Source organism: Corvus kubaryi, unplaced genomic scaffold (assembly GCF_017639235.1).
Source record: "Corvus kubaryi isolate FWS band 111438036 unplaced genomic scaffold, C.kubaryi_AGA036_p1.0 37382, whole genome shotgun sequence".
NCBI classification, from domain to species: domain Eukaryota; kingdom Metazoa; phylum Chordata; class Aves; order Passeriformes; family Corvidae; genus Corvus; species Corvus kubaryi.
In genome coordinates this window covers 8,001,043-8,018,336 of record NW_024581124.1, presented here as the reverse complement: position 1 = coordinate 8,018,336, position 17,294 = coordinate 8,001,043, and the positions used below count along the sequence as shown (strand labels likewise).

Below are 17,294 nucleotides of genomic sequence, written 5' to 3'. Positions count from 1 at the left end.
TAACTCAATTGCTGCTAATTCACAGCACTTCAGGATCTGTTTCACAGAGTGTCTGGAGAGGATGTTTTCAGAAAAACTCCCAGCCAAGGATGGATTTCTGTAAATGAGTGTTTACAAATAAGCCACTTACCCCCCAGGCTTTATAGATAGCCACAAATTTCTGTTTTTCATAGAACCTCAGTCTGCACAGCCAGGCAGAGAGATGTCACATGCCCATGTTACAGGAGAAAAGGAAAATGCAGATTGCAGAAAGGAACATTTACAGTACCTGATGTAAGTTCTGGCAAGAGCAAGTAAGAAATGCCTGAGGAGTTAAATGAACTGAAGAGGTATTTATGGGAAGGGAAGGGAAGGGAAGGGAAGGGAAGGGAAGGGAAGGGAAGGGAAGGGAAGGGAAGTAATCAGCTTAAAAGGATGAAGAAGGGAGCAAGACCTGTGAACATATTTGATTGCCATGAATGAAGCCCAGCTTGCCTTTCACATCCCAGATGAACACAGTTTGACTTGCGATCACTTTCATTTTATAAAACCCACCATCTGTAGGGAGAGAAAGCAGAAGGTAGAAGTGGAGGTAACATAACCTCTTCCCTGTGCCAGTCCCAAAAGTTAATACTGCAAAAGCAGCAGTACCTGTAGACCATGTAGGAGGCAATTGCCTATATTTTGTGACATCTGTTGTAGTTTCACTTGAATAGATAATGCCAGATAGGTGAAACAGGGAAGTTAGGGGAATGACTACACAAGCGACGAAAAATAAAATTGTTCTTAAAGGGTTGTGGGAGGCACCTAGTGGTAGTGATGCACCTTAAGAGAGTTAATTGCCAAATAGAAAACTGGAATTTGAGAGTTTGAAATGTGCTTTTAAAAATAATGCTTTTTAATGTCATGAACTAAAAATAAATGTCATGAACTGAAAATGTTTAAAAATTATTAAAATTGTTTACTCAATGGTCAGATTAGAAATTCAGGCTTCAAATTGCTAAAAAACCAGGATGCTGTCTATTTATGCAGTGAAAACAAGGGGCCACAGCTCTAAGTTCTTCCTTTCTCTTTGGGAAGGTGCAACGTCTCACAAATTATAGTACACAAAGTAGAGCTTAGCTGTTTTGAGCTTCCCGTGTGCATTTCTTGTGGTGTCATTACTGAGACTGTTATCTGAAAAAATAGCTCTGTTAAATGAAAAGCTCTGGTATGGAGGAAGAAGATTATCTATCTTTCCTTGTTAAATTACTGTACTGATGCACAGCCAGAAGGGACTGTGTCTTTCTTGCAGTTAGACGTTCACAGGACCAAACATTTTCTTAACGAGAAGACGTTATTAAAAGTTGCTCTGCGAAGTGTTTTGTTGGTGGCCATTATGAGTTACGGTTGATGTGAGAGCTGCAGGCGAAGGACAGGAAGGTGTTTCAGGGAGTTTGCAGACACACGTGAGCTCTGCAGGTGGATTCCAGCCTGCTCCACGTGGGGAGCCTCGCTGCAGCCTGAATGCACAGCTGCTGTGCGCAGTCCTTGAAGCAGGACTAAAGGTGCTGTCCCTGCCTCAAGCTTTCTTACAGCTGCCTTAAGCAAGTCTCTCCAGCACGTGTGGGCACTTTGTGAGACCTCTCTGAGCTCTGCCAGCCAGCCCGAGCTCCAGAACAAAGCTGTAATTGCACAAGGCAGCAAGTGCTGGGCTTCAGGCTCCTCAGTGCCTGGGCTTGTGGTACCCAGTCCTTTCAGGGGTCTGGGCTGATGATAGCCTAGACAGTAAGTGTGATTTCAGACGTTTGTTCGATTTGAACTGCTGTAGATTCAAAGAGAAGTTATTCATAGAAGTGACTTTTTTGATTTTGTGGCCCAACTATTACCCTTTCTGTCCACTGAAACGCTCCAAAGTAGCTCCTCTGATCCAGATAATCTCTGCCCTTAAGACAGCAGAGCACAGCATGAGTTATTCTCTTTTGCAGCACAAATGTATCCTGCACTGGGTGTCTGAGGCAGACTATTCAGCAAGGGTAAAATAATAACTGAATCTGACAGAAGTGCCTTCTGACAACCAGAATCTTTCACGTGTTTTTTTTTCCATCTACATCGTAGAACTGAATGTAGAAATGCAGATTTGTGACACTCCGGGTGATTCCTGCTCCCCTACTGGAAAAAAAAGAAGAAAACCCCACACTGCTGCACTGGGGTGACTTTTTGTCCACGACAAATGTACAGACCTGACTTTTTCTGTGGTTATTCATTTTCCTCAGTGGGTGTGAGGGAGAGGAAGTACCTTGAGATGGAAAGAAGCAGCAACTGCACAGTGCAGACAGGAGACAAAGGCTCTGCAGCTGGGCTGGAGAAACAGCTGCTGTGCTCTCCCCTGCACGGTTTAGGTGATGCAAATTCCACCTCCCGTGAGGCTATCTCTGGTTCCAGCTGGGAGAAGCTCACTCCTGAAGAGGCTATAAGCAGCAGAATACCAAATAATGGATAGCCTGGTTTTTAAAGACTAATTCTGGGGTACTTTTTGCATGCTTTATGTTGGTTTGACAGGTAAACATGCAGTATGTTCTATTGACTACACATTAGAGATTTTAATGCATAGTATACAATCTAAATGCACAATATTCTGCTCACCACAGATAATTTTTTAATTAATTATGCTCTTTGTTGCTGCTGCAGAAAGCAAATATTCATAGTTGCTAAGCTTCAGAACCTAAAGCCTCCCACAGAGTCACCAATACAGAGGGTGAACGGCCCACAGGTTGGTGGGAGGACTGAGCTTTGCCTTTTTTCCTCTATGCACACATGCTCATGTATTCCCCCCTCATTTTTTAATTTCCTTTTGGAGATGGCAAAATATGACAAATTAGGGGTACAAGACTGGCTAAGTGAGAAGACATCACATCATGGAAGAGTCACATTTAGTTGACCTGTGCAGAATCTGAAACAAAAATGCCTGAAGGAAATATTCTACAATCAATATAATATGAATTTTAAGTCGTCTAAAACCTACTAGATAAGGCCCAAACTTTCCAACAAGCATTTGATATTTGCTTATGTTGAGATACTTTTAGAGGGTAAAAATCTTTGTTTTATTCTGCATTTTCCTCCAGAATATTATGAGCATGAACTAAAACTAGGTTTTTGCAATGGCAGAGTTGCTAATCGTGCTGCAGTTTGGTTATTTTTTGGTTTTTTGTCTTGAACTGTTTTATGCTTTATTCTCTTTTGAAAGTAAATATCAGCAAATACTTAGCTTGGAGAATGCTTAAAGGAACATATACAATGGCCAATCAAGCCTGATTTTATTCAATAACAACAGAAAATAACAGGGGTGAGAGGAAATTTCAGTCGCCTTTGGCATAGGTAAATGAGACAGCCTAAAACAGCGCTCTTGGGAACAACCCTGAGCAAACGAACCATCAGGCAAAGAAGGTGTTTGGTAGAGATCCATTGAACGGTGCTCAGAAGTCCCTTATGACTCAATGTTTCTGCTATGTGTCAGCACCTGGTGAAGATGCTGATGTCAGTGGTACATTCAGTGTTGTAATCGTCCTTGACAAGATGAAATACGGCCTCTGAATTCCAAGAACATATGGGATTATTGAGAAGGAAAATTGTGTGAACAAGGGCAATTATAGCAATAACTATCCATGACATACTACATGGAGTCAGCCAAGCATAACACAGATATAATGAAAATATTTTTAAAGGCAAACATGATGTAAGCCAGTGCCAAAATGACCTAATTTATTATTCTGTCACGAATGATAAATGTCAATAACCTCTGTGTTTCACAAAGTAGCAAGAAAGCTTTCTTTTATGTATGCCTTGCTACATGATTTTAAAGGATACAAAGGGAAGAAGGTTTATTGAAATGGGATGAAAAACCTTTCTCATCTAAATTCCAATCTTTAATTTTCAGCATATAATTGCTCTAGTTATTTTTCCACATCTATGCACCTATGCAACACAGCTGGCAGTCTGTTAAATCACCACAGAATTAGCTCTAACCTTGAAAACGAGCGCTACAGGATTGCATCCCTATGATGGAGCTGAGATTGAGCTGTGACGTTTCTGGACTTACTTTATCATTTTCAGATAAAAGTGTAACAGTAATGAAGCTTTCATAGAAGAATTAGTTAAAAACCCACCACTTTTGACCTGCTGTGGACCGAAACCATCCCAGAGCCAAAACCAGTTTCTGAGCCTGGTTCTGCATTGGCTGTACTGAATTCCAGAAGTTCTCTTTCTGCTGGCAAGACCCAGTACTTTTATTCTCTGGGTATAACCTTCAACACAGAAATATTTCCTGTGCATTACCTCAGCACCCCTGACACGGACAGCAGGTCCTTCATAGGAGTAAAGCTCTGCTTGTGTAATTGCAACAGTAGCACTGATAGGGAACCTCAATTGTTATGCTGTTGTTTATAATCCATGGCAAAAGAATAATTTTAACAAAGTCCTTTTAGGAAATTAAGATTTCTTATTTATTTGAGGGGGGAAAAAAACCAACAAAACTAAATTATTTTACTACTTACTGGCAAAGACATTCTTGCTACATTACCTATTTTTATAACTCACATTTCATTCAATTAACATTTCATACTGTTGACAAAACGATGCTGTCCAGAAAAAAAAATATTGTAATAGCTGCTATATACTAGCCCATAAATAAACTGCAAGATCTTCAAGCTTCAAAAGACTGAGGACAGGAAGAGATTGTTTAAAGATTCATTTGAGCATTTCTTATTCAGTACATTTGCTGCATTCAGTACCAAGAAAAACACTTTGAATCAAACAAAAAGAATGGATACTGATGGCAACAGAACACATCTGTACTTTGTGGGGATTTTTCATCAAAAACAGAAGAAAAGCCCATCCCCAATGCAGCATTGTAAATTCAGTGCTCCAAACCTCCTGTGCCATGAAGAAGGCAAACTGCTTCACCACAAGCCTCATCCACCAGTTAAAGCATGGGATGCAGGTTATCCACAGAGGATCTTGGGGGATAATCAAGGCTCCCTCAACACATAACACTCCTATCTCCCATTCAAAAGTGTAAAACCAAACACATTTCCATGCTCGTCCTATTTTTGGTGAACAGTTTTAAAACAGAGCATACCTGGATGAAAAACTGATTTAGCCCTTTGTACTACTGCCATTGTGTACTGTCATTGGTATGTCACTTGTTTGGTTTTTTTTTTTTTCAAACGGACCTTGGGCAGTCACAAAAGTGGCCAATACAGCACAGGAGGAAATGCAGAGAACGAAAATTGTGTAGAGGGGAATACTCTTAGGAATTAAGATTAAAAAAAACCCCAACCTTTTGTATGTTGTCTTGTTCATTCACAGAACTTGCACTATAATACAATGATTAGAAGAGAAATGGTCAAGGAGGGTTTCAATCTCTGTTTGTGGTCACAGTGTAAAAAAACCAAAAACAAACCAAAAAACCAAACCAAAACCAAAAAAACTCATATGCTCCAGTATAAAAAAGTATGCTTAAATACATTGTCTGCACACAATACAAACTCTGAACACTGCTATCACAGTACTCTTCTATTCCATCTCCTCTGTACATTCCAAGGGCTTTGTCTACTGTCTTTTGGGGGGAAAAAACCTCATTTTCAGGCCAAGAGAAGCCCATATATAGGCACAGCTGTAAGACAGAGCAATGCAGAAAAAGCTAGGAGAAAACCATACACAAAAGCCAAAATAAAGACACAGCCATTTACATGTTTAGCTTTTACAGATCCTCTGTTTGGAGTTAATTGTCAATGATTGGAGTTATTTGGCAGTAGGAAACACGGGATTAAAGCCTCTGTATTTCATGCACGGATATGTGTGATATGCAGTTCTGCTCTGTTCTAGCTGCAGAAATCCAGCATTGATCTGGTGCAACTGAAATAATTTCTGTAGAATGTTTTGAGCTGTGAGCCTGACAAACTTGGGTGGGCTCTGGACTTCCAGTTTGGGGATCACACCAACAAGTCTTGGCTAGGGAGGGGAAAAGGCAGGAAAGATTGGGCCGAACTGAAACTTACCATTTTTTTTAGAGCAGGAAGGAAACCCAGACAAAACTTGTTTTGGATCAAACAGAAATTAAATGCATTGAGTTTTTCTAAACTTTCAATTCTATGTCTTTTGGATTTAACACTTCACTAAATTCAGTCATAATTGATGGGTGTTTCCAGTTCCCTAAAGATCAATTTACTTTCATCTTACTTTTTGATAAATTTACTATCCAATAGAAAATTTCCACTCTGCACATTATGGTGTAAATACCTTTTCTCTTGGAAACCAGTAGCACATTCACCGGGACCAGGAATGGTCTGAGCTGCTGATGACACAATATTTAATCAAGGTTAAAAAAACACAACACAAAACATCTTAGCAAAACATGAGGTTGAAGACTTGCATATTTTCTGCCTGTTGTAGCATTTTGATAGCCCAGTGGATCAGGAAAGTGAATTACCCTGGTGATCTCTGCAGACCATTATACCCAGTCTGTTACAGGGGGTGCTGCTGCAAACAAGGGAGAGCTGGGGATAAAGAGTTGTGGCTGTAAAGCCACTTCCTCATCTTTGGAAGTCACTCTGGAGACCCTGGATGCTGAGTAAGTCCTAGAGCAAGGGCCCCTGAGGGCTCTGACCACTGCTGAGACTTAAACCCTGCTTTACTCCAGTTGGGAAGGTGCATGTTTGGCACAGGTAGCCCTGGCTCGTGCTCCAAACACCACTCAGAGAACCTACAAAACACCGGTCAGAAGAAAAATTACAGTGTTTTTCTCCTCCTTAAAGATACTTCATAGCAGTACTAAAGCAGAAGCTACTAAATGCTGGGCAGAGTTTAAAACCACAAAAGAGACTGCAGAGACCTGTTTAAAGCTGTCTGCAGGGAACGATACATAGACTTATTTGTAGGGTGGCTGTCTTCACAGTATATCAACATGTTACATCTTTGTGGTAGGAATTCAGTGTCTCTAAATGACCAGTAAAATGAGGAAGATAAGTCAGAGAGCCAGGTTTTGATTTCCAAAAGCCACAGTGAGTTTGCGAAATGCACTTGACGGAGAGTTGTTGATTGCATCCCGAAGCTGCAGGCAAAGCAGTGGAATAATTCATATGGCAATGTGTCAGCAGACAGAAATCAGCAGTAGAGGTGCTGTGGGCTGCTGTAGGACAACCTTGGCCTCTGATAGATAACATGGCAACAGGAAGATCTAAAACACTGCTGGGCCACATTCCACATGACATGTGCTGCTTGTGTGCGCAGAGACACATGTGTTTGTTAGCTTTGCTAATCCACACCCACTTTGGGAGGGCAGTAGCCAGAACCTGCCTCTCCCTCAAGTCCTGGCTTCCTTGTAGCATTTAGACTAAACACCGTACTATGTATTTTGAATCAGCTTCACTTTCATAATTGGATTCTATAAGGTAATAAATGTAAACAGAGAGAGCACAGCAGGTCCGGAATAGTCTCATTACAACATCACAATGGGAAGCATTTCATTTTAGAGCATAAAAATCCATCTTTTCAGAGGTATGTTGCTTTCCCTCAGTTCTGGGAGCTGGAATGATTCAGAGAGCAATAAGCCCTCCTTGCGTACCTAGTGTTTTCATCATTGCTGACAAAACCATCCAGTGTATATTTGTGCTGGTTATTTTTACAGATATTGCTAATAGCCAAGTGCTAGAACATGTTACAGTTTTGAAGGCAAGCAACAAGGGCTATTTACTCAACAAAACGATATGGCAATTCCCAATTCATTAGGCAGTGATTTAAAAAGCCCAGTTTTCTACTGTTATTAGCAGTGAGAAAAAGCTGGTGGACACGGTGTCAGAGGTCCTGAATGTATGGCTTGGTTTTCTCTGAGGAGTGTTATTACTGTCAGACTGCTGATAAATCAATGCGGTTCGCTGAATTGGTGCTTTTATCCCAGGTGTTCAGCTTTGTGGGAGTCGTGCCTGGCCTGTTCCCAGTCATCTGGAAAATAAAATAGTATAGAAAATTGATTTATTTATTTTGCCAAGCCACTCTTGCCTGGATGAAATAAAAGCTTGAAAGCATCTATTTACATTACAGTGTTGTCACAGGATCTTGAGAGCATATGCCATAAGGGATTTTTAAACAGTTATTGCCGGGATCGAAGGTGATTGGCAACGATCACTTAATAATACCTATCACTTCAGATGTCTGGTTCTTTATAAAAACAAATGTCTTTTGTCTCAAGACAATTTAAGGAGAGCTAGAAAAGGATATTCAGGTGTGTGCTTAAGAATAAGAATGCCCTATAAAAGAACCCCCAGCATCAGAGCAATTCATTGCCAAAATGCTGCTGGAATGCAGAAGTCCATTAAAATTGGTGAGAATAGCCTTATTGAACCATATCCAGAGTTCATAAACCCGTGTTTGCTTTTATTTGATAGTCTACCTGAAAGCAGAATCTTGTCCTTTGCTTTCAAAACAGATATTGCAGATGCAACTTCATGCCTGCTGATTCCACCTGTCCACACCTTGCATTAGGTTAGTACTAAAAATACCCATGTGCCTGCTCTGCTCTTTCCCACAGAACTTAACGTGGAACACTTTCAAATACGATGGGGGGAAAGAAAAAGGAGCAGTACTTACAATGTCTGAATTGAAGGGCTTCACATTGATGTTGCGTGTTGAACTACTGGTGAGGGACCAGACCTTGGTTTTGTGCTTAAAGGCAGCTCTAACCTTTGGCAAAAACAGTGAAACCAGTTGAAAAAGTTATGTTTATTTTCACAGGTGCAGCCTACAATCATTTCCCCTTTTTCCTTCCTCCACGTTAATGTCACTGTGCTGTTAAACAACAAACAACACTTTCTTTGTCTTTATGGACTTATTTTAAAATTTAACTTTAATTTCAACTACCCATATTTTAAATACAAAGTCTTGTGTGGTCTCACTTGCATCTCATTTCATTGGCAATATTTTCACATTATCTGGGTAATCTCATCCTCCCTGATTTCCAAGGTGTGACTGTGTTACCATTCATCTCATTAAAAAATAATAATAAAAGCAAAACCCCAAAACTGTGGTGCACATAAACCTACACCCCCAGCATTTGCAGTACGGGTTTGAATGATTTCATAAGGTGCCACTATCCTGATTTCAGCAGCTCACTTACACGTTTTCTAATTAAGTACAGAGCCCCAGGCTGGAGCACAAGGTCCCCCATTCAGGCAGGCTCTCCCTGGGGTTCCCACAACCCTGGTATATCGGGATGCCACAAGGACATAGAGCAGCTGCCAGCCTGCTGTAAACTGAGTCATTTAGAAATGCTGGATGAAACTCCCTGGAGATGGAGAAATACTCTTCACCAAGGTGAAAATCAGCTGCATAAAGGAAAGATGGTGAGACAAGTAGGTGAGATTTGTCAGGGATTATTGGCTGGAACTGACTGACCAGTGTTAGGTGTGGAGATCAAGGACACATTTTCAGACCATCTTGGCCTGCTGTCTTGTGCTTCTTTATAATACACACGCATTTCTGTCTGGGTGCACTGGGAATAAAGCCTTTTTTACCCAGCCACTTCTATGCCCAGTCTACAGATGTTTCTTTACAATATCTGAGTTTTACTTCTCAAAAATAAATTCTCAAGAATTCCCACTGTTTAGCTAAAGGAGTATTTTAGATATGCACAGCCTATGATGGAGCCAGTAGGACCTGCTCTCTAAAAATGACAGCTCACGTCAGCTATGTAGAAACTGGTTTTTGAGGATATAAATTCTGAACAGTTTCTGAATTTAATTTCTCATGAGGTTCCTGAAAAATGACAGCAATTCAAATATTTGTATTTGATATAAAACATTTGAAACTTGAAGATTTCTAAGTCTGGGAGAGAATAGAATAAAGAAATCTTTTTCCTCCCTACCTTTAACCTGCCTGCTTAATTTTAGTTGATTTCAGTAAAGATCAAGAGTTTCACAGTCAGACCTGACTCTCCAAACTGATTTTGGCAGAGATCACATCAGTGAATGCTCTGAGACTGAATAGGTTGACACATATTAATAAATCATCATTTCTCTACAGAAGAGCTGGAGCATGCTGTTGCACAGGAAGCAGCAGCAGGTTATGGGGCAGAGCTACTTATTAACATCCAGAAAAATGAACTATGGAGAACCAGAGCTACGAGGCTCTCCACTGAGCATTCCCCCTGGCAGCATGCTGGAAATGGTTCTCATAAAAAACCATTTTTTTTCAGTCATACTCGTTGCGGAGCATTTTCTGCTATCTGCCATGGGAGGAGAGGATGCTGCAAGCCAAATTTACATCAGCCTTGCCTTGGCTTTATCCCAGTTGCTCTAATGCAGCCTTAATGCAAAAAAATCTCTCAGTCCCCTATGAACACCTGAACTTCCCGCCAAGAAAAATACCTGGGATATCTTCTACTCAGTTTGGTTTCCCATTAAGGACTGCATGAGCACCATCCAAAAGTATGTTTCACTGAGAATAATATTTATTTTCCTCCCTGGAACTGCAGCTGTAACAGATCCCCTGCCCCCCCCAGCAGGGACTGCTGGAGTGTCCTGCTCCCACTTTTTAAGCATCTTCTCCTCACAGTGCAGTCCATGCCCTGCTCAGCCCTTGCAGCTCCCAGGAAAGCTTCTCTCCTGACTCTTGAACTGCTCCTCTTGTCTTTGTTCTTTGTTTCAAACCTTTCTGACGTCAATTAAAACAAATACTGAACATGGGTCAAAATTCTGCAAGTTCACAAAGCCAGAACAATCATGTATCAATTAAAAGAAAAAGGAAATCAGTGACATAGCAGGCAATGATAATGGAGAAAGGCTGTTCTTGCTTCACACTTGTGTTCTTGGATGTGGTAACACCAAATTTGTTAACACCATTTGGTTACATACCTCTGAGTTCAGAAGACAGTGAAACAGGAACATGAAAAATCCCTGAAAACAGAAAAAAGGGAGAAGGTGAGGTCTGGCTGTGAAGAATCAAATACAATAATGTGTTTCTCTCAGTATTGTACAGAGCAGGCATCAGGCAGCTGGAGCCCTACAAATATCAGAGTGCACTAAACCAGAGTGTCCCAAGTGAAACTGGGGAAACCTGCAGCATTAGGTTACTGTGAGGCTTCTCTAGAATTTTTCCTGTAAAAAAACACCTCCTAAACTTTGCTGTACTAAAGGAGAAACCTGGCTGAAAATATGCAGAAATTCTTGTTTCATGACAACAAGAGAACTTTTTGTTTGTGGTTGTAAAGAGCAAGGCAGAGGGAAATGCCTTTTGGGAACCACCAGATCAATATTTTTCAGATTAGAAAAGCAAGGTATTAGCAATAGGAAAATTTTCCTGGCAGAATTTTGCTCTTTGGGCTTTTAGTCCAATGCAAAGTGAAAAGGTCTCATCCCCTTTCCCTCACAAAAGAATTTTATTTTTCTGGGGGGTAGTATTCAGCACCAAGAACCCTGCTTCACTCTTTTTGTGTCCATAGTACTGTTTGTTGCCAAGACAAGAAATTTAGCAGCAGATTATTTTTTCTTCCTCTTTGTAACCACTGTTTGGGAAAGAACGGTAACATGCCTATAGGTTTATGCCTCTACTGAAATGTTTGCTTAAAGCTATGCAGATGTTTACAGTCCTCCTTGGACAGAGCTGTTTTTCTGGACTGGTGCACCAAGAAGATGAGGGCTGAGTTTCCTGCTTGCAGGAGTCCTGTACAGCACAGGGAATAGCTCCACTTTTGATCTTCCCCGTAAACTTCTGTTTGCTTTCATTTAGTCTCGGTAATGAAGCCTCAAATTGGCACTGAAAAATTGGCCTGGTATCTCTGCTGAAGGATCCTGCCTGTGGTACACGGTGCTGGAAGAATGAATTTCATTTCTCAAGCTCAGTGCTGTCTCATTTATTTAATTATTGCTGCTGGAAACACTAAGGAGTGGGATACAAGTTCTGTTCAAACAAAGACAAGCAATTTCCAGCACTGTATGGTCAGACTTAAAAGGCAGAGGAAGGAACACAAAATAAAATGCAATAAGCATAAATGTGTGAAAACAGCACTAACGATCCATTTAATTGGATCTCAGAGGCACTTCCGTAGCCATAAATTTTCCCACCAGGTACTTACTTGTAGTGAACTGAAAACAGCAAATATATACTGAAATACCAGTGCGTGGGCATTGACAGCCAAAATGCCAAAGATCCACGAGCTTCCCAAGATTGGTAAGAGAACAGCGACGGCTTTAGCTGTCAGTCTGTAAGAGAAAATGAAAACAGGAAATTGTGGTGAGACCATTAAAGAAATGTCAGCTTCCACCAAGGAGTTTATTGATTATGTTCTGGCAGCAAGGCAGCGGACAGAATTCTTCTTTATCATGAAATTCTTTTAATAGGCAAGATTTTAATTGTTTTTTCATCTGTGAAAATAGGGATAACAGAACACTGGTATCACACAGGATAAATACAGATACTGAGTCAGTAACTGAGGGAGCAGGGAAAGAGATTTGAGAGATGGTCATTTAAATACTGCAGTCATATCTTCAATTTACAGAAAAGTATCACTTTGCTAGTGAGAAGCCAAGTGTAAGAGTCAAAAAACAGTGAGCACTGTACATGCAGCTCACAGCACTGGGCAACCCACCAGCATTCATGGTGTGTCCACTCCGTAACCACTCAGAAAACTCATCAGTCCCACGGGGCAAAACATTCTTGCCATCGAGGCACTGCTAACTAGAGAGCTCAGAGCAATTTTACCTCCAGGAGGAGTAGATGAACCTTTGCACACCTGGGCACACTTTCAGTGACAGCTATCAAAGGACAAACTCCTCCCCCTGGGCAGCTGAGAACAACTTTGGCGGTACAAGACAGAAAGCAGAAAGAAGGGACCAGTCCTCATTTGAAACGTCCCCGAAGAAGGCAGCTCTAATCCCAATTTATCACAGCACTGCAAACACTTAGTGCGCTCCTGTTGTAGCCCGCAGGATTCAAGCACACGCTTCAAATGAAGTGTTTAAAATATCAGTGAGTTCGGTCTGTGGTACAATTACAGATAGAGAAGCCGAGAGGCAGCGAAGGAAACAGGAGTAGTGAGAAACTAAAAGTCAGTCCCTGCTTGCTAAAGCTACATTTTTTTAGAAATGATCAGATTTCTATTTAGATGGAAACCTATGCAAGAGAAAAAGCTGTTTCAGGGAGATTAATGTCCTACTTGTGCCTTGTGCCCCCTCGTACAGATTAAAGTACACTTTGAGAGAAAATGCACAGAGCTGCCTGACAGGAGACTGCTTGTAATTACAGCAAACACAAAACAAATGAGAATTTTGTACAACACAATTCAATGAAGAAATCTTTTAATTAAACTTAGAGACAAGATGTCTTGTTCATTTCAGTGTCCTGAGCACAGACTTCATTATATCCTCAACTAAAAGTGTGTAATAAAGTTTATAGGGAAACCTGGGACAGGGAAGCATCTGGAAAGTTTTTTCTGTTTTGGTTTGGGGTTTTTTCTGTATTGATTCATATCTCTCTATGCTTGGCCATGGACATTTCTGCACAATTCAATTTAATTCTGCAAGGAGTTTTCCAGTCAGAAAATGAAGGAATATCTTAAAGCTTGAGATCCTATTTAAATTTAAAAATGCGTTTTAAAAGATGCAATTTTAAAGCAACATATACAAGTTTATTTTTGTGAATCAAGGATGCTTTGGGATCAAAGGATGCTGTTAAGATTAAAGTTCCTCCCCAAACTCTAAGATAAAATATGCTGCACTGGGCAGCTGCTAGCAGAACAGCTCTTGCCATCGACTTCGTGCAGAAGGACCTGGAAAGCCCCACTGAGCCCTTGGTGCCTGCAGGAAAATGCAGCTGTGCAGGACTCAGGGCAGCTGGGGCAGGAACACCTGGGAGATGGAATAGGAACATTCAGGTTCTGTGGTGGTTTAGATGTCTTCTCCAGCCTAAACCAGCAGGGGCTGTTGTGCCCGACACAGCTACACGTGTAAAACTGCCTTCATTACACACCAACACTTTTTCTTTTTCTCTTTTGTTCCCACACTCTCCATTTTTATGTAATTTTCAGTTTGGAATATAATTTTCCCCAGCTGTTTTGTTGCCAAAAATGTTTTCATTTTTTCCCTTTGAGTGAGAGCACAAAAGGCTTCATCTGTAAGTTGCAGTTGGGGGCAGAATAGAGTCAGGCAGTCAATTTCAATATTTTCAAAACCATTCTTACAGTCTGGATTTTCAGAAGCCTTTAACATAGCAAATTACTCATATAATTTTAAAAATCATGTTTTAATAAAGATTGCTCTTCATTAAGCGCAGAGTTCAGCGCACGTGTGGCAGAATTCCACAGCTAAAATGAAAATACAATCCAGACGTGGAATTTTCCATGCAAAAGTGTGAATGTTTCATGCACACTCATTTAGAAAAGCAGCCACGTGAAGGTGAAATTCATTTAAGACTGAGGGTCAGCTCTGCCTATGATTCACTTGAATCTCATTAAGACTTTTTTGAATTTTTACCTAGTTATTGCATAGCTTTCTATGCTTACATGCTTGGAATTTCATCCTCTGTAGGAAATTATTAATTCAAGGGTGTTTATGAGCTTTACCTACCAATAAAAGGGCCCAGCTCTATGGTTCCTGGTGCTCTCTTATTTTCTTCCACTTACCCCTCCCCTTCCTACCCTTATTCCTTTTTAATCTTTGAACTTTAAAAAAGAAAAATACTAACTGTAAAATGCTGCATCAGAGTGCCATTAAGGTATCAAGGTTAAAAAAATCTTAGAAATACAAAAGTTAATGTTCCACTAGGTACATTAATTCTGACACACTGCACATACTTTATTTTTTTTGATTCCTGTTTTTCTTTGCTACATGAATATTTTAGTAGATTGGTTCTAGTTCACTAAGATATAGAGCACAGTCAAATAGATGTTGCTTTTGGAGAAGGAATACTTCCCCATGCATGACTTAAGCTGTGCAATGTAAAAAAAAAATTAGTCACTAGCATCAATGGAGCTTTATATCGTCTGTAAAATTGGTGACATGAAGCAATAATTTGGGGCAGGGGCTAGGCTTGCTTTGCAGATACTGTGGTTCAGCCCCACCAGGACCCCATAAACCTTACTAGAAGCCTTTTTTCTTGTGCCCAAATGTGTCAGAAAACTGAATGGCCATCTAAATTTCTCCCTGAGTGCTCCTTCTCAGGCCTTTGCAATTAACAGCCTGTTCCTCACTACACTTTCAAAAGCCCAGGTATTGTCACTTTTCTGAAGTCCCATAGCACCAAGTTTGGTGAGCTTTTTGTCTCTCTGCATCTAAACGCACTGAAGGATCAGTCCTGGAACTAATTCATTTGGAACAAAGCAAATCCAGCACAAAAGATTTCTTTTCTCCTTTCTATTTTTTCATTTTGCCTTTTTTTTTTTTTTAAAGTGTATACCTGTCATTACTTAGACAACTTCTGTAAAACACAAAAATACTTTGAGTCTGATTAAATTTTTGTTTCTAGAGTATATGGAAAAGCCTTTGGGATATTATTAGCTCTACATAGCCTATCTGTCAATTCAGCCTACAGTTTAGGGCTGTTCACACTCTGCCCCAACACCAAAAATCCTATTAGCTGGGTCACAGAGACTGCTGGAGCTCCGCTCAGCAGGAACGACTTTGGCAAGGCTTACTCAGGTTCGTGAGGTTGCTCATGGCACAAAGCCATGGATCAGTGCTGCACCACTCATGTCCTCTGCCCTCAGACCTGCAGGGTCACTCTGCACATGTGACAGCTCCTGTAAGTTCATGTGTTGCCCCACTCACCCGAGCACACAGGCTGAATCCCTCTGTCAGAGAGCCGGAGCCGAGGTCCTCTGAAAATCCTCAATAAATTTTTCAGATACGCCTCTGGCAAAAACAGCATTAACTTTCTTCATTAATTGCTAAGCTGTCCATTTAACATCCACTCACCCTTTCAATCTGCAGCTGAAAAAAAATTTTTTTCTTCCCTTTTCCTGTTCTTAGAGTTGAATTCTAATTCCTGAGGAGTAAAACCTGCTCACCAGAGATCTTTTCCAATCAAAATTTCTTCAACTGGCTTTTTTCAGTTACTTTTGTTTTGGCACTCACTTCAGTGCAGAATTTTGATATCTTCTGTGAATCTTGCTGGGAGACAGGCTGTTAGCAGCATTTTAATCCAGCTGAAATCAATCAGCAGGGGAAGGGAAGTTTTCTGAGATGGATAATTATCATGGCTGTATTGAAGCCCCCATATGCAAGAGGTACAGGCTTCAGCACCTCTGAGATGTATTTTCATTACCAACAACATCTGAAATCATTGCACAGTTACTGAAGTTACCAGGGACATTTTTCCAAGAGCACAGTTGGGCCTTCCAGTTTTATTGTATTTGCAATTGGTGTGGAACAGCTCCATTCAGCTGTGATTGCTCCCTTTCCCTCTGTTAATCTCTGCCCTTTTCTGCTCTTGCCCTGAGCACGCTGTCAATATCTAACACCAACGCAGAACGACCACACTGACACCTTACAAGAAAGAAATTTCACTGCTTGCAGAAAGAAAACTTTATTACTTCTGTGAAGGGGCCCCCTAATTCACAAATCAATTTTATTGGTTCTATATGGAGCACTAATCCTTTTAAGACTTCTGACATCCACTTTTCTGTCATGATGCCTGCTGAAGTAAGAACTAAATTCAGACCCATAAGCCAAGATTATATAATCATTGGGGGAAATACTGTCTAAAAAAAAGCAAAAATTCTTCACTACAATTCACAGAAAAAGACAACTTGACAGATAGGTCTTTTAAGTGAAGTTTCTCTCTTGTTTCCTGAGCTCCCCTCCAGTCACTTCCAGAGATATCCTTTGTGTTTTATATAAAAATAAATAAATGCCCAAACCTGTGACTAACATTTCAGACTCTTGGCTGAAAAAAAAAAATTTAACTTCAGTCTCCCGTTTGTCACAAGTAATGTTTACTCACCCTTAAGCTGGAAGTTGGAGAGATGCTGGGAACCACATCCGCAATTCTGACTGTGAACTAAAACATTTTTCGTACGAGTTCAATACATGCCCCGGTGTCCTCCACCTGGCCCTGCTCAGGCTGCCATCCCTGCTGACCCCTGAGGAACAGCAGCTCTGACAAGGCACCCAGGAGCTCTGTGTGCTGCTCACTTTGTTACCCAGAGCTCGTTCGTTACTGCAAGGAGCAAAACCAACACTGAGAGCTGTAGGCGGTGAGTTGCCACCAACGTCAAGCAGACAAATGGAAGAGTAGTGGTGACAGCTCATATATTTCATGGAACTAGGCAGCAAACGGCAAAAAAAACA

General features: G+C 40.8%; 1 protein-coding gene and 1 long non-coding RNA gene across 4 annotated transcripts in view; one reads left to right on the top strand and one right to left on the bottom strand.

The window, feature by feature from the left end:
- Positions 1-17,294, top strand: part of LOC121667793 — a 211,476-nt gene that overhangs the window by 148,055 nt on the left and 46,127 nt on the right. The gene's annotated exons all lie outside the window — the stretch shown is intronic.
- ADGRD1 (adhesion G protein-coupled receptor D1) overlaps positions 3,254-17,294 on the bottom strand; it is a 137,189-nt gene continuing 123,148 nt past the window's right edge. For 2 of the 3 annotated variants that reach the window (XM_042034847.1, XM_042034848.1), the window contains 4 exons: positions 12,086-12,212; positions 10,866-10,907; positions 8,605-8,697; positions 3,254-7,959 (listed from right to left, as the gene is read on the bottom strand). In XM_042034847.1, coding sequence (XP_041890781.1) covers positions 7,864-7,959; positions 8,605-8,697; positions 10,866-10,907; positions 12,086-12,212 — 358 coding nt within the window. In that variant the 3' untranslated portion in view covers positions 3,254-7,863. Of the gene's footprint in view, positions 7,960-8,604; positions 8,698-10,865; positions 10,908-12,085; positions 12,213-17,294 lie in introns of those variants that run through there. The other variant, XM_042034849.1, reaches the window with a different exon arrangement.